Source organism: Nycticebus coucang, chromosome 9 (assembly GCF_027406575.1).
Source record: "Nycticebus coucang isolate mNycCou1 chromosome 9, mNycCou1.pri, whole genome shotgun sequence".
Lineage (NCBI taxonomy): Eukaryota > Metazoa > Chordata > Mammalia > Primates > Lorisidae > Nycticebus > Nycticebus coucang.
In genome coordinates this window covers 94,333,651-94,348,382 of record NC_069788.1, presented here as the reverse complement: position 1 = coordinate 94,348,382, position 14,732 = coordinate 94,333,651, and the positions used below count along the sequence as shown (strand labels likewise).

Sequence of the window (14,732 nt, the reverse complement as noted above, 5' to 3'; positions counted from 1 at the left end):
TCAAAGCCTTACTACTTATTCTGTAAATTACTTATGTAAGAATTCTCCCTTGGTTAATGGAACTTTTCATTTTAATTTACGTTTTAGAAATGAGACCACAGTTAAAGCAGGCAAGATCAAAGATGACATCTTTCTCTTGACCTAGGGAGAAAGTAGAGCACACTGGCTGTGTCCTCAGCTTTGGATGTAGATACCCATAGCTGGGTTCAAATCCTTGGCCTATTATCTACAAGCCACATGACGGAGACTCATTCCTTCACCTCGTCACTCATCATCTCTAACATAGACATGATAATAATACTTCCCTCCCATACTTTTTATAAGGATTAAATGAAATAATGTTCAATGGAAGGTGTAACTGTTCAGTATCCAGGAGTGGTTGTTTACGGACTGTCTGATGGTTGAGACAGGCTGGGCAATAGCAAATACCGTGTATGATCGCAATCTTACTGAAAGTTGGATAATGTCTTAAGAACTTCTACACCAGTGCTCATGCTGCATCACAGCTGTCTTTTCAGGGAAGGCAGGCAGGTGGTCAGGTGCCTGTTTTCACTGAAGTGTAAATCAAAGCTGTCCAGATCATGCCACTGGCTGGGGGTTGAGCAACGCAATAGAAACTGGCCTTGTTGTTGGTTATCTATACCATGCTGCAGCCAGGCTAGAAACTAAGACTTTGGGCTTTTGTTTGTGTGGGAATATTAAGGCTAAACCTGTAAGTGTGTGTGGGAATATTAAGGCTAAACCTGTGTTAAAGAAAATAATACATATTAATTTTAGCAATACATCAGTCAGATTACAGACTCCTTTGGGGCAGGAACTACGGTTTATTTTTCTTGGTTATCTCCAGCCCTCTAGGTAGGCACTTAATATATGTTTAAGTGGATAAAATTTGTAAGTGTGTGTGGGAATATTAAGGCTAAACCTGTGTTAAAGAAAATAATACATATTAATTTTAGCAATACATCAGTCAGATTACAGACTCCTTTGGGGCAGGAACTACGGTTTATTTTTCTTGGTTATCTCCAGCCCTCTAGGTAGGCACTTAATATATGTTTAAGTGGATAAAATTTCCAAATATTTTCTGAATTGTTTCTGCAGCTTTGCATAAGTACCAAGGCAGGAAATGCAGATTAGTCGTATTATGCAGTGCTTTAGGTGGTGTGTCCATATAAATATATTCTTTTATTTTTAGACCATCACAGCTGCCTTGAGCCTAAGTGTTAAACTGAGGATGTTAAGCCTGTTTCAAATGATGAGAGTCAAACTATCCAATAGTTTGACCTTCTGGATATTGTTAAGTATATTAGACAATTATAATTTTTAAGGCAAAAATCTAATTTCATATGGTAGGTTAGTGGTTTACCTAACATTTCCATTAAAATGGATCTTTTTGTATTTTTTAAATGTCCTTTTACTTTCAGAACAAATCAAAAAATTTTGAAAAGGAAAATTTCTGTCCACCTACTCCATTAAAAATAATATTGTTAGTATTTAGGGCGGTGCCTGTGGCTCAAGGAGTAGGGCCCCGGTCACATATGCCGGAGGTGACGGGTTCAAACCCAGCCCTGGCCAAAAACCACAAAAAAAAAAAAAAAAAAAAAAGTTAGTATTTAAAAAATATGTCCAAAGAATAAAAAAAGTATATGTGGGTAGGAAATTGGTCACTAATATTTTCAGCCTTTCCTTCCATGGGCAGAAAACTGTTTTCAAGTATTATAGCCTTAACATTATTTGAGTGGCTGTAACGTTCATTTTTTTTCTCTTTCCCAGCTTCTGAAAGAACATGCCTCATCCATTCCTGCAGCAGAGTCCTGGCCTATAGTAGGTCAGTTTTCAAGCATTGGTTCCTTGGGGGCTGATGAGTCAAAATGGTTAAGTTCTGAGTTTAAGGAGAGCTTGCTGACACTAGGGAAGGAAAGCAAGACTCCAGGAAAAAGCACTGTTCCTCTTCATTTGGTGAGTTATCTTCCTTGCTGAGTTAATTTATTTTTATTTTCTAGTCCAAGAGAAGAATTGAGAATCAATCCCCCTTGTAACAGAGATGTTTTATTCTGTGAATTTTGGGTGGAAAGATCAATACATTAGCAGCATCATTTGTAGTCAGGTGATCTTAATGTCATCTGGGGCTGAGAGCTTGCTGGTTTGTTCAGGAGCACCATTTCAGCCACAAACTAGCCTGTGGTTTATCTATTCTTTCTCTCTAGCCAAGGAAGAAAATATTCAGTATAATATTGCCAGCAGAATTATAGACATTTTAATTATTTAGAGACATGAATTAATAATTTTTCATTCAATTCTATGTTAATTTGATGTTGCAAAGGAAAAAGTGTTCAAATCAAAGTGTGATCTTTCATCAAATGTATATGCTTCTTGTAGATTAATTACTACAAGTTTGTGGGTTCCCCCAACCCCCTTGAGACAGAATCTCACTCTGTCATAGCTCACGGCAACCTCCAACTCTTGGGCTCAAGTGATTCTCTTCCCTCAGCCTCCTAAGTAGCTGGGCCTACAAGCATGCACCACTATGCCTGGCTAATTTTTCTATTTTTGGTAGCGATGGGGTCTCAAACTCTGAGCTCAAACAATATGCCAGCTTCTATCTTCCATGGTGCTAGGATTACAGCAGAAGTTTGTTGTCTTCCCCTCTCCCTCCCCCCCCCGGAAGACAGGAGCTTTTTAAAATATAAAGCATGTTTTCTAAGTTTTTACACTGTGTATTTTTAATTGAGATTTCATTTTCTTAAAAGCTGATTATATTTCTTTTCTTCCAAATGGCACATTCCAAGTTTTATTATTATATTTTTGTTTATTCTTTACTTTTAGATCTATCCTTCTGTGGAAAATGTGCGGACCAGCTTAGAAGGCTATCCTGGTAATTTCTGGGGAATCTATCTCAGTTGTGTTTTTTATACATATTTCGTAAATGCCTTAGTAAAATTTTTACTAATATTGGTTAGAAATTTGGAGATGGTTTTCTTTTAACTAGATAAGTGTCATGAAAGGAGATAACATTGAGCTCTGTGTTCCAAACCACTCTCCTTGCATTTTGGGTATAACTCTCTGCACAATTGTTCTCATTTTTGCCAACAATGTAACCAAAAGAATGGTTGTCCAGACAAGCTGTCCAAATAAAACCAGCTTCCCCCTACTACTCAGTGCCTTGTCAGAGCCTATCTAACACACCTTTCATTTCTTTCCACGTCCTGCCTGTGTCAGAGGTACTGTGTGGTTCTTCCAAATTTGAATGCGTAATATAGGTATATTTAAGATTCAGAATTTATATTTACCCTTAACCTTTGGTATAACTTAGTTGATATGTCTATTCTTTAAAGGGCTTCATCTGAAAATGTCCCTAATATCACAGATATCTGTCAACCTTGTCTTCTGTCTCCCTTATACCAGTAATTGGGTGCTAAACCTTTATTTGGAATTAGACAGCCTACATAATGCAATGACAAGGTATTAACTAAAACCCAAATAGTGTTTGCTTCTGGAAAAAGCAAAATCTGTCATTTGCTGATGGCTGAAAATGGAATGCATTGAATTAGACCAAGTTAGTCCATTCATTGCTTATCAAACTAGATTAAAATTGGCCAGAAAAGTCTTGGTAGGGTTTAGAGTATATTAGCCTATTTTTTTTGCTTTTTAATGGCAAAGCTAAAATTATTCAGGGAGACTCTGGGACATGGTGGTAGCTTTTCTTTTGTCTTCTTTTTGTACTTCTGATAGGCGAGGTCCATTCAAAGTGCACTTTTAATGGGGAGCAACGTGGTTTTTTGTTTTGTTTTTTCTTTTTTTTTTTTTTTTTTGTTTTTTTGGAGACAGTTTCACTATGTTGTCCTAGGTAGAGTGCCATGGCGTCACAGCTCACAGCAACTTCAAACTCTTGGGCGTAGCGATTCTCTTGTCTCAGCCTCCCAAGTAGCTGGGACTACAGGTGCCCGCCACAACACTCGGCTATTTTTCTGTTGCAGTTGTCATTGTTGTTTAGCTGGCCCAGGTCGGGTTCGAACCCGCCACCCTCTGTGCATGTGGCTAATGCTGTAACCACTGTGCTATAGGCACCGAGCCAACAACATGGTATTTTTAACAAAGCTATTTTATAACTGGTATTAAAGCTGAATGTTTTTAGTTATTTGTAGTAGGAGACAGGACATGCTGTGTTTGATGTGTCCGAGATATTTAAAACCCTCTTTGGATATAGATTACTATGGAGAAGTTGCAACATGTTTTTGGAAAGTCACAGATGAATCTACAATGGAGTTGTCTTGCTTTTCAAAGATAAGCAAAAATTTGGCTTCTAATTGTGTTTCCATTTGGAACTGTACTTTGCAAGAATAAATCTTTTGGAATTTTTTAAAACTGAACTGTTATTGAACATTTTAATTTGGTTTTTGATCATTCCATTTTATTTGGAAGACCTGGTTCAGTTAGTACAGTCTGTTTGGAAATAGCAGTGTGTGAAGGTGAAGTAGACAAGAGAACTAAGTTCTCATCCTACTCTTCTTCCCCAAGTAATCATGGTCTTCAGCAAAATCAAAGAGGCTGTCCAACTGTGTCTTACCTACACAAGGATGGTAGGATTCTTCCATGGTCTTTTCTAACACTTCAGATCTGTGCTGATAGGTTTTGAATTACCACCAGCAAGTGATCAAATAATGCCCTTTTTTTTGCAGATAGTAAATGTTTACTATTTAAATACAAGTATACTTTCTTTCAAAAAACTATTCCATAAGGTAAAATAATGGAAGTAGTTTTTTTTTTCTTTTACCTTTTCACCGTTTATTATGGATTTTCTTCTTAAGAGCCTCAAATTATATGTTATAATTTTCATTTATTTTATTTTTCTTTTAAAAGCTGGGGGCTCTCTTCCCTATGGCATCCAGACAGCTGAAAAACAGAATTGGCTGCATTCCTATTTTCAGTAAGTAGTTGGTTTAGAATGCTGCTGTTGCTTCTTTAGAAATTAGAATGTTATTTATGTCAGTCTGTTTTTTTTTTTAAAAGAACTTTATGTAATATAGCTATATTTTTTCATCTACATATGTTAGTGATAGAAATAATTTAAAACAAGATTTTGCATTTTTTTGGAATAGGTTTTTAATACCAAAGAGTAAAATTTATCTCTGTGAAGTTTCTATTTAAATATTGGCGTGCAAAGAAAAAGATAAATAAAAGATCAAGTTGGGTAGTGTAGAACTTACATAAGTAGCATTTTAGTTCATTTTTCCAAAATATAAAATATCATTATTCTGTCTGTACCATCATATGCTGCTTGTGAGGGCAGAGTCCCTATCACTGTTTTCTTAGGATCTAGGATGTTATTTAGCATGTTCTGAGTCGGTCTCAGTTTCATGTTTGTTTCAGCGGGTGTTCATTATATTGGTTAGTCAGAAATGAAGGCAGGATGACATTGAATTATGGCTTTCGAATGTAATTTAGTGTCATCCTGGAGTCTCTCTAATGCTTTTTTGACGTTTTTTTCCTTACAGAAGGACTTTTTTTTTATGTTGAATTCCTTTTATTATTAGATTATTAAATTATTTGCATGAAGACAACAATGGACCTGCCTAAACACATACTATTGTTAGATGATCTGTTACCTTGAGGGCCCATCCTCTTAGATTCCAGAGTGAGGGTTGTTGCTCCATGATATAGGTTCCCACTGAGCCTTAGTCCTACAGTGTTGGAAACTTGGAAACCAAGCTCAGATATGTGAATATCAGCATGTGACTAGAGTATTTCTGGCGTAAGCCCCTTCTTTTCAACATTCATTTTTTTCATATACTGCTTGCCCATTTTCTATCATTGAACCAGCTTTTACTGAGTCTGTACTCATAATGTATCGTGGGAGCACGATTCCTGCCTTTAAGAAGCTCATAGTTCAGCTAGGAGACATGTGCACATGTGTTGTTGAAAGTACAAGAGAAATACCATATACATGTGTGCATTAATGGCAAGAAAGATGAAAAGGCTGTATACCAAAAGTTATAGTGCTGATGTGGGTAGTGAGACATTTTCTGTGTATTTGCATTCTACAAGGATCACATATTCCATTACCTATACAGAGTTTAATAAAATATCACAGGTCACAGAATTATGTACCCATTGTTGTTTTTTAGTTTATAGGATTTTGATTTTCATGCAGTTCCCAAATACTAGGATTATGACTAATTTATATTTTGTAATTAGAACTTGTCTTTTCTGTCCCTGTCACTAGCAAATGGTCAGCTGAGACTTCTGGCCGCAGCCATGCCATGCCACATATTAAGACATACATGAGACCTTCTCCAGACTTCAGTAAAATTGCTTGGTTCCTTGTCACAAGGTAAACAGTCATTGTGTTCTTCCTCAGAGAAACGTTAAAAATGTGTTAATACCCACTTTGAGACAGTTTCCAAAAAGTGATTTGTGAATTATCATTAGTTTTTAGTGTGTTTGTGTTATGTGGGCCTTATTTAAAGGAGCCCTATGACTAATCCCTTGGTGGAGTATCTGATCATTGCCTAATTTACTTGCCTTAATGTGTATAAAGCTATATAAAGTTTGCATTTATTTCTTTTCTCAATAATAGGGATAAGTAAATTAGCATATGGGATAAATACAGAAGAAAAATGAAACCTTAATATTTTTAAAATTAGTTTCTCCTTAAGTAATTGAAACTTCAGCAATAAAATCTCTTATGTATTCTTTTTTTAAACATCTTTAAGATATAATTCACATACCATGAAATTCACCTATTTAAAGTCTACAGTTTAATGGTTTAGTATAATGACAGAATTACACAACTGTCACCATAATCTAAATTTAGAATATTTTCATCACCCCTGTAAGAAACCACCTACCTGGTAGCATTTTTGTCTATTTTTATAGAAAGATAAATTGCTACGCCCTTTGAAAATAGAGCTGTAACTAGAACTTTAGTTCCTGACTCCTAGTCTGAACTCAACCATTAGGCATCTCTTCATGATTCAGTAACATAATTAATGTCAATAGCAACTAATTAAAGTATCACAGAGTAGAATTATTTCTTTAAGAAAGGAACAGCACTCGGGAACAAACTTTCAAACAAAGGAGCCACTATGTCCTTTTGGAAAAAGAGAGAGACTTATTTTAGGGAATTGGTTCATGTGGTTGTGGGGGCTGACAAGTCCAAAATCCAAAGGGCAAGTGAGCAGCTTGGAGGTTTACGAAAACCTAATGTTACAATCCTGAGTCTCTTTCTACTTGATTGGAAAAGTTGAGTTTAATGTTCATTTGGGGATTGTTTTCCCTCAGCGTGAAGTAAAAAGGTAAAAGTACTTCTGAAAAATTACATCAGAATTATTGATCAAGTTTTAAGGTCATTAAGGGAGTTTGAGATTAAAGTAACCCTGTGTCTAATTTTTTTCTAAAGGCAAAGTTTTTGTATTTGAGTTCAGTGACAGTGTGCACTTGGCCCTGAGAACACAGAGCCACGAAGCGTGAGCCCTGCCCTGCGTGACACTGTACACTAGTCCTCCTGTGTAAGAACCACGGTGGAAGCACTCTTAGAAATATATTGCCTAGTTGGGGTAGAGACAGATGGGCACGCAATCAGCTGAAGCTAAGTAGGCAGTGGTATTTCAAGCTGGCCTAGAAGCAGACCTGAGGGTAAACCAGGTGAATGAGAGGGCAGTCAGAGCAGAGGGACTAGTGAGGACAAAAGCCATAAAAGTGGGAAAGCACATGGGGTGTTTAGGGAAAATGTGAATGATTCTGTGAGGCTAAAGGGAAATGCAGGTCCAGATACCTTTAGAAAACGCCATTCTAAAACTAGGGCACCATTGATTCTTACAGTTAAGTAAAAAAGCATTCACTGTTCATTTGTGCCCTTGATATTTGTTTTGTAATATATGAATATCTATCTGCTTTAGTACATGCATTGCCTAGAAGCTAACATAAATAAATCACAACTATTTGAAGTTGATTTAAGAATTTGAAATTTGCCATTATAGATTTGTAGCTTCTAATTTTATGCTCGAATAACTAGACTAAAAACTTAATCTATATGCCAAAATATTTAAAGATTAATAGGAACAATTTACATTCATTAGACAGTTTTGAAATGCCAGGTGCCATTCCGAGCCCATTTTCTGTGTGTCCGTTTTCTGTGAAGACTGGGTTAAGTCAAAAGAAATTGCATCATGTTTTACTTAGTTGTATAAAAGTGGGGGGAAAACCCATTGAGCATTCTCATATCATTGAAGAATTTCAAAGAGCCTTAAATAACCGCTTAGAAATATGGAGAGTTCACTCTCTTGGCCCTACCATAACAAGGAAAGATATAAATCCCAACATAAGTGACATCTACCAGTAAGCAGCTACGTTGGCTTTGTGGGGTTTTTTGTTTTTGGCCTGTCTCAGAGTCAGAACATTGCCAAACAAAGCTCCTCTTATCTGGATGGAAATTCTCGCCTAGCATCTTGCTTTGCCCTGGTAGCATGTGCCTCGTCTCTTGTCACCAGGCTTAATGCCTGGGTGTCCTCTTTTCACTGTTTCATCTTAGAGGTCCTCCTGTGGATGTGGGCACTCAGGATGAAACGGTAAGAAGATTTAAATAGTCCCTTTGAGATGCTCATAGTCTCTGTGAGAAGCCAGACACAGACATAATTATAGTAGGAAAAGATCAATTCTGTTCTTGAGGTGGGCACATGGACACTTTGGAAATAGCTATCAAAGCCTATTTGTCCTGGAAATGTCTCAAACTTTTCTTTTCAAATACGAAGTCAGAAACTTATCACCTGGTTCTGAAATGGTTTTCTATCTTCTATCCCATCATGTGGGTGTTACTTTTCCTGGGCCACTCATCCTGATTCCTCAAACCCATTCATCTTTCTGAAACAGACTTTCCTCATTGTTCTACATTCAGAAATCCCCCACATCCTATAGGCTAAAATCCACATTCCTCCATTTGGCGTTCAGACCCTAGCCACATCATTTTCATCATTCCTTACTCAGTAATCCCTACCATGGAATTGGAGTGTCAGCCAAGCTGGCTTCCTTTGCCCCTGAAATTATCCTGCCAGGAGCCCATGTGGTTCCTCTCCTGACCCTCCATCCCAGAGGTCCTCAAACTTTTTAAACAAGGGGCCAGTTCACTGTCCCTCAAACCATTGGAGGGCCGGACTATAGTTTAAAAAAAAACTATGAACAAATTCCTGTGCACACTGCACATACCTTATTTTGAAGTAAAAAAACAAAACGAGAACAAATACAATCACACCGCCTCATGTGGCCCGTGGGCCGTAGTTTGAGGACCCCCGCTTTATCTTTGCCTCTCCAGATGCTGCTCATTTTTTAAGGGTCATGCTCAGGTCTCCTCTCGTCTGGGAGGCTCCTCCAGCCTCTGCTGGTCTCTTTGCTCCCCATCCACAGAGTGCTATACATGCACCACCCCTGGACATACTTCACCATTTTGTCTGATCTCATAGAGGAGAACAGTACGAGCTTTAGTATTGTTAGACAGTGCTGGATGAGATGGTCAGATCTACCATTGAACAAGTTTTTTGCCTTGGACAAGTTTCTTAGCCTCCTCGAACTCATCTGCACAGCATCTTTTTTTTTTTTTTTTTTTTTTTGAGACAGACCCTCAAGCTGTCATCCTGGATAGAGTGCTGTGGCATAACAGCTCACAGCAACCTCCAACTCCTGAGCTTAAGCGATTCTCTTGCCTCAGCCTGTACTACCGGCGTCCACCACAATGCCTGGCTATTTTTTGGTTGTAGTTGTCATTGTTGTTTGGCAGGCCCAGGCTGGATTCGAACCAGCCAACTCTGGTGTATGTGGCTGGTGCCTTACCTGCTTGAGCTACAGGCACTGAGCCTGCACAGCACCTTTGAGTATGAGGTGCCAAGCATGGTAACTTGACTCATAGGCTGATAAAAGTCTCCATAACTCCAGCTTCAAAGTCTTAAGTTCACCTGGTAGAGAATGATGAAAGAATTAAAAGTGGAGAGTGAAACCTCAATACAGGTACGAGAGTAGCTAGTGATAATCTAGTAGGACCACTCTGTGTTAGTGCTTCCAAATGCAGTTCCTCTATTCCAGACAGGGCTGTTTCCACAGCGCCCCTGGATCAGCTTTGCTCACTCCACTCCAGTGCCTTTGCTTGTGATGTCCATCTTCAACTACTTCCCCACACCCTGCAAGAGTCCTAATTCTGTTTCCTTAAAGGCCCAATTTAAAGCATACAGCCATTGAGGAATATCTGGTACCCTAGTAGTGATAGTCCCCTTGCTTTGAAACGCCTTAGGAATAACCCACCTGTTAGGTTTGGGCGCCAATGCCACGTATTCCCCCGGTGTCCACCTTCATAACACCCTGTCGCACAACCAACTGTAAGCTCATGCAGATCAGGGAGTAAGTCATCATTTTTAGTACAACATAATATTCAACATGGATCTCTTGAATGCTGATGGCGTGCTGAGCGGAGGGGTCACAGTGTGATAAAACACAGCCTGTATTTCTTCAAGAATTTAACAAGCCCTGGATGCAAGTTCTGTGTGAGATGCTATGAAGTGAGAATTAAGTGGGACCCGGTCTTGTTGTATTCATGGACATCAGTAATGCCATCTGAAGCTCAGGACACGATATTTTCACTAAATGCTTGCTGAGAGGATGGAGTGCGCAGCATGACCCATTCCATAGTCAGCAGCTACTTTAGTATCTTCTCTGTGTCCGGCACCATCTACTGTGGGAATGAAAGTCTAAGAACTCATTCTAATAGAGCTTCCGTTTTAGATACAACAGGTCAGGATACGTAAGGAAGCATGTGAGTATCAGGTAAGGGATGTGAACAACTGATGGGGTGATATGTTGGAGTATGTCTGCAGGGGTCAGAGTGGTAGTAGGGTCCCTCTACCACCTGAAGATCCCTTAAGAGGTAGAGTTTATGCTGAAGGGATTGACAATAAAACCACAGCTCTGTGGAAAAAAGAGCCTGCCATGCAGGAAACATGGTGGGGGGGAAGGCCCTCAGTTGGAGAGAGATCGGAATGTTGGAGTGCTCCAGAGCCTTGAAGTGGAGCATCATCTGTTATTTGCCTTTAAAGGTCGCTCAGGCTTCTGCATGGAGAGTGGATCTTTGGGGGAATAATAGTAAATGCACACACTCCGGTTAGGAAGCATGGACAGGTTATGGTGTTCGGGGGAAAGTTGGTATATCCAGGTTACGTTGGTGGGGAGTGGGAGGAGTGGGAGTGGAACATATCCTGAAAACTGTCTCTCAGTTTGAAAGGTTGAAGTGGTGGAAAGGGGAGGAGTTTGGAGTTGAGACCCAAATCCAGATATCAATCCAGTCACTTACAATTTTTGAATCATTGGCCAGGTGCCGTGGCTCATGCCTATAATCCTAGCACTCTGAGGGGCTGAGGCAGGTGGATCACCTGAGCACAGGAGTTTAAGACCAGCCTGAGCAAGAGTGAGACCCCCATCTCTACTAAAAATAGCCAGGCATCGTTGTGGGTGCCTGTAGTTCCAGCTACTTGGGAGGCTGAGGTAGGAAGGATCGCTTAAGCCCAAGAGTTTGAGGTTGCTATGAGATATGACACCACAGGATTGATTCTACCTAGGGCAACAGAGTAACATTCTGTCTCAAAAAAAAAAAAAAAAAATAGTAATTTTTTTTTTCATCATTAAACTTTGCCAGGCTTGTTTGTTTCCTTATATATGATGATCCTTGTATAGATGTGAAGTTGCACTGTAAATTTTGTCAAGGGATTTGCAACCAGTTTATACAGGGCACTTGCTACCAGACAGTAATAGAGGCTCAACAAATGACACTTCTCTTCCCTGCTTTACTCCCGTGTTTATGTAGCACTCTATAACAGCCAAGATTTGGAATCAACCTAAGTATTCATTAGCCGATGAATAGATAAAGAAAATATGGTACACGTACACAATGGAATATTATTTGGCCATAAAAAGGACAAAATCCTGCCATTTGCAATAAGGATGGAATCGGAGAACATAATGTTAAATGAAATAAGCCAAGCACAGAAAGACAAATCTCGTGAGTTCTCGTGTGGGAGCTAGCTATTAAGTAATCAATCTTGTGGAGATGGAGTAGAATGATAGTTACCAGAGGCTGGGGAGGGTGTTGGAGGAGGTGGATAAAGGGGGCGGGGGGTGATTAAAGGGTACAAATATATATTTAGGTAGAATGAACAATATTTGATAGCACAACAAAGTGACTACAATCGACAATAAGTTATAGCATACTTTACAATAACTAAATAAAAGAATTGGAATGTTCTTAACACAAAGAAATGATAAATGCCTGAGGTGATAGACACCCTAGTTACCCTGACTTGATTAATACACATTGCATGCCTATATTAAACATCACATTATCCTATAAAAATACACAACTGTTATGTGCCCATAATATGAGAAATAAAAAAATTTCTAAGTGTTAGGTCCTTTCCAACACATACATGGGTGAGGGGGGAATGTTATTTCTGCTCCATGAGAGTCAGAAGGAAGGGGCGGAAGAGAGAATTGGCCTTCGTTAAGCAGCTGGCTTGTGGCAGATAGTTCTGATGCTTTGCCTATGTTGTCATACTTAGTCATCGTGAGATCTTGTGAGGTGGCGCCGTCCTCCCCTCCCCTCAGTGAGAAATAAGACTGTAGAGTTGAGGAGTTATATCCATTACTCAGCAAATCTCATGCTAGGCGCAGGAATAGAGTAATGAAGACGAGTTTGTGCTCTCATGGAATTTACATTTAAATGAAAAACATTTACCAAACTTATTGTACACATATTAAATTGCAATTGTAATGCTTTTCTGACTATTCTGCATAGATTTTCACCCAGGAAAGGCCTTAATTTTGTATTTCAATTCTCAGCTTAGTCCTTTAGCTAAGGACTAAGGACTATCACTTCCGTAGTCCATTGGCTTTTCTAAAGCTCTGCATTCCTACATCCCCAGGTTCTTTCCCCTTCATTGTGGTTGCTTTTGTAATTATCTGGTTTCCTTTCCAGACACTGAGGCCAAGTTCATGCCTGACTTGTTCAGCCCACTCTGGTGCCTGGCCAGGTACCTGGCTTGTGGAGGTGCTCAGAACTGATTTGTTAACAAGAAGGCTGATGAAGGCTAGGATTGAAGTGGTAATAGCAAAGGCACTGCCTAGACTTTGTGCATAATTAAACATGAAAGAGGCCTCCAAGATGATTCCTGAGTTTGAGTGTGGCTAGTAGGGAGACAGGGCTTGGTCATTGACATCAGTATAGATAGAAGTCAGGGCCTGGAACTGATTTACCACAGTGGGAGGGTAGGAGAGCTCACAGGAGTACCAGGTGGCCAGACTTTGCCTTTTTTACCTGCTATAAAGGCTGAATTACCATTGTCTTGATGTCTTCTAGGTTTCCTGAGTCCTTACTAGTCATGGATCAGTGGATTTTATATTTGATATTCAGTAAATTTTATAATTTGAATCGATTGGATGGAATAAGTGAGTGAGCGCTTTTCTAAATGCTTATCCGATCGGACTTTCTAGAATAAGACATTTTAAAATGTGTACAGTCAACTTTAACGTAAAGAGCACAACTGTCATTTTGATCAAGATAATTCTTTGTTTTGCAAGATTGTCCCATGCATTATGGGACACGTAATCTGGCCCTCCCATACTAAATGCAAAGTCCTGGAGAAAGCCAGTGGGGTGGGAAGCCTCATATTTCTAAATATTCACTATAGTCCTGGAGATTGTATGCTCTGGTAGATAATATCATCCTTGAAAGTAAATTCAGAATTTTGTGAACAACTGATTTATGAGTGCTCATATCCTTTTAGTTGATGTATTTACCTGCTTTAGAGTAGTAAGGCAGAATTCTAGATACCACCATGGTTTCTTGTCCAAGTGAAGTGATAATGCCTAGCAAATCTAATGTTCCATCAACAAAGTTGCAGACATACTAGGTTCTAAGAATTGGATTTTAATTAAGATGCCCAGAAAAAAAATTGGAAGGGTCATAAGCAAAATGGGTAGTAGGCAATATGAATTTTGACTTTAAACATGATAATAAAAGGCTTTTAAAAATCTGCAAATTCAAAGAAGTCATCAAGATGATCACCTTTTGAAACTAAGTGCTTTGGCCAAAAATCCTGTCCATTGCCATTGCTGAAGCCTTTTTGCCACTCTTTGAAATTTCTTTAAAGTGAGTTTACACGACACATTAATGAACAAGTATTGTTTCTTAATAGCTGCTCTTTGGTTTTGGCCTTGTATTAGTTATCTCTTGCTATTTAATAAATTACCAGGAATTAAGGGGCGTAAGATGACACAAACTATCCTACAGTTTCTGTGGCTCAGCAGTCTGAGCATGAGCTAGGAAGGCCCTCTGCTCAGTATTGCACCAGCCTGAAATCATGGGGACAACAGAGATGTCATCTCATCTGAAGTTTGGGGTCCTCTTCCAACCTTGTTAGCTGTTGACAGAATTTAGTCACTTGTGGCTGTAGGACTGAGGTTCCTGCTTTCTTTTTGGCTGTCAGGGTTCTCTGCCGCATGGTTGCAATCAGCAGGAGAATCCATCTCCTCAGAAAGGACCCAGGCCTATCTAGGATTATTTCCTTTTGATTAACTTAAAGTCAGTTGATTGGTAGCCCAGTTATGCAAGTGATATGCCATTATATTCATGTTCTTCACACTCAAGGAAAGGGAATTATACTAGGGCGTGCACCAACAGCCATCTTCCAGTTCTGCCTTCCAAG

The 14,732-nt window shown here is 39.1% G+C and overlaps 1 protein-coding gene across 5 annotated transcripts in view; it reads left to right on the top strand.

Annotated features, from left to right (window-relative positions):
- TDP1 (tyrosyl-DNA phosphodiesterase 1) overlaps positions 1-14,732 on the top strand; it is an 88,689-nt gene that overhangs the window by 31,499 nt on the left and 42,458 nt on the right. For all 5 annotated transcript variants that reach the window (XR_008382663.1, XM_053603871.1, XM_053603873.1 and 2 more), the window contains exons 10-13: positions 1,771-1,956; positions 2,824-2,872; positions 4,858-4,924; positions 6,221-6,328. Coding sequence is in view for 4 of the 5 variants with exons in the window: in XM_053603871.1 (XP_053459846.1) it covers positions 1,771-1,956; positions 2,824-2,872; positions 4,858-4,924; positions 6,221-6,328 (410 nt within the window). In the remaining variant the exon portion in view is untranslated. The remainder of the gene's footprint in view (positions 1-1,770; positions 1,957-2,823; positions 2,873-4,857; positions 4,925-6,220; positions 6,329-14,732) is intronic.